The sequence below is a fragment of the Penaeus monodon genome, chromosome 23 (genome assembly GCF_015228065.2).
Source record: "Penaeus monodon isolate SGIC_2016 chromosome 23, NSTDA_Pmon_1, whole genome shotgun sequence".
Taxonomy (NCBI): Eukaryota; Metazoa; Arthropoda; class Malacostraca; order Decapoda; family Penaeidae; genus Penaeus; species Penaeus monodon.
The window spans coordinates 4,173,142-4,174,159 of record NC_051408.1 but is presented as its reverse complement, the minus strand read 5'-3'; the positions used below and the strand labels follow the sequence as shown (position 1 = coordinate 4,174,159).

General features: G+C 34.3%; 1 protein-coding gene across 1 annotated transcript in view; it reads right to left on the bottom strand.

Moving 5' to 3' along the window:
* The window catches only part of LOC119587733 (carbohydrate sulfotransferase 1-like), a gene marked incomplete in the record, with an annotated part of 3,779 nt that overhangs the window by 2,375 nt on the left and 386 nt on the right, over nt 1-1,018 (bottom strand). Inside the window, 1 exon segment of the mRNA XM_037936420.1 lies at nt 153-313. Within this exon segment, the coding sequence (XP_037792348.1) occupies nt 153-300 (148 nt within the window).

Below are 1,018 nucleotides of genomic sequence, written 5' to 3'. Positions count from 1 at the left end.
AAGCTATCCTTTTAGATTCGAAAGGAAAAAAGTCATCCCACGTTTATTCACTAACCCCACAAAGCATTACCCATAATGCACTCCTACCTTCACAACACATAAATAACGATATAAGAAAAAACACAACATACCTTGTGCCTTATGATGATAACGAGACGTAGCTCCGTGATGTTGCCCGTGATGCTTTTGCCTTGAGAATAGAGTGTAGTCGACCGTAAGGAATATATAGATGATGAAACAGTATACTATGACGGACTTTATCCATCGTGTCCTCAGTGTTCGTCCTGAGATCATTGACATATTATGTAGCTCGCTGTGGCCCATTGGTGGGGGAGAGAGAAAGAAGAGATTAATTGTTTTTATAAAGACTGTAGATGAGATTAAGGTTACGGTTGCATTTTTTCTCCTCAGATTGTTGGAAGAATGAGATTGTGGCATTTCTTTTTGTTCAGTTAGCGCGAAATATTATTCATTTGTTTCTATATTAGATTAAGGTAACTTTCTTTTGAGGCTATTAACGAAAAAACATTTTTTTCCTCGCGTGGGAAAGTAAGATTTTTCCAGATGTCATGCTCATTTTCACACTGTTAGGTGGAAAAATAAGATTGTGCTGATTTTTCCAGACACTTGTGGCAAACAGGATAAAATCATTTATCTCAAACTAGTAGGAAATAATACGATCTTAAAATAAGATAGCGACACTGTTAAAGATTGATTAGATATACACATTTTGACGTGCATGGAAAAGGTATTTTTCTGATAGCATCTTTCTAAAACTAAACTAACGACATTCTAGTATAACGTAATTTCTAACTTAATGCTACTTAACGAATAACAAAAATATCTTTTGATATTAGTAACCATCGATACATGTTACCGTAATGTCTAGATAATTACTTGCTTATGAGCACTAATTAACCGGTTACCATTAGCCACATGAAGTTATGAAACGGTATTGCAGATATAAAATTAATATGCAACATAACAAGCACAATATAGCTTTACTAATAAACAACCA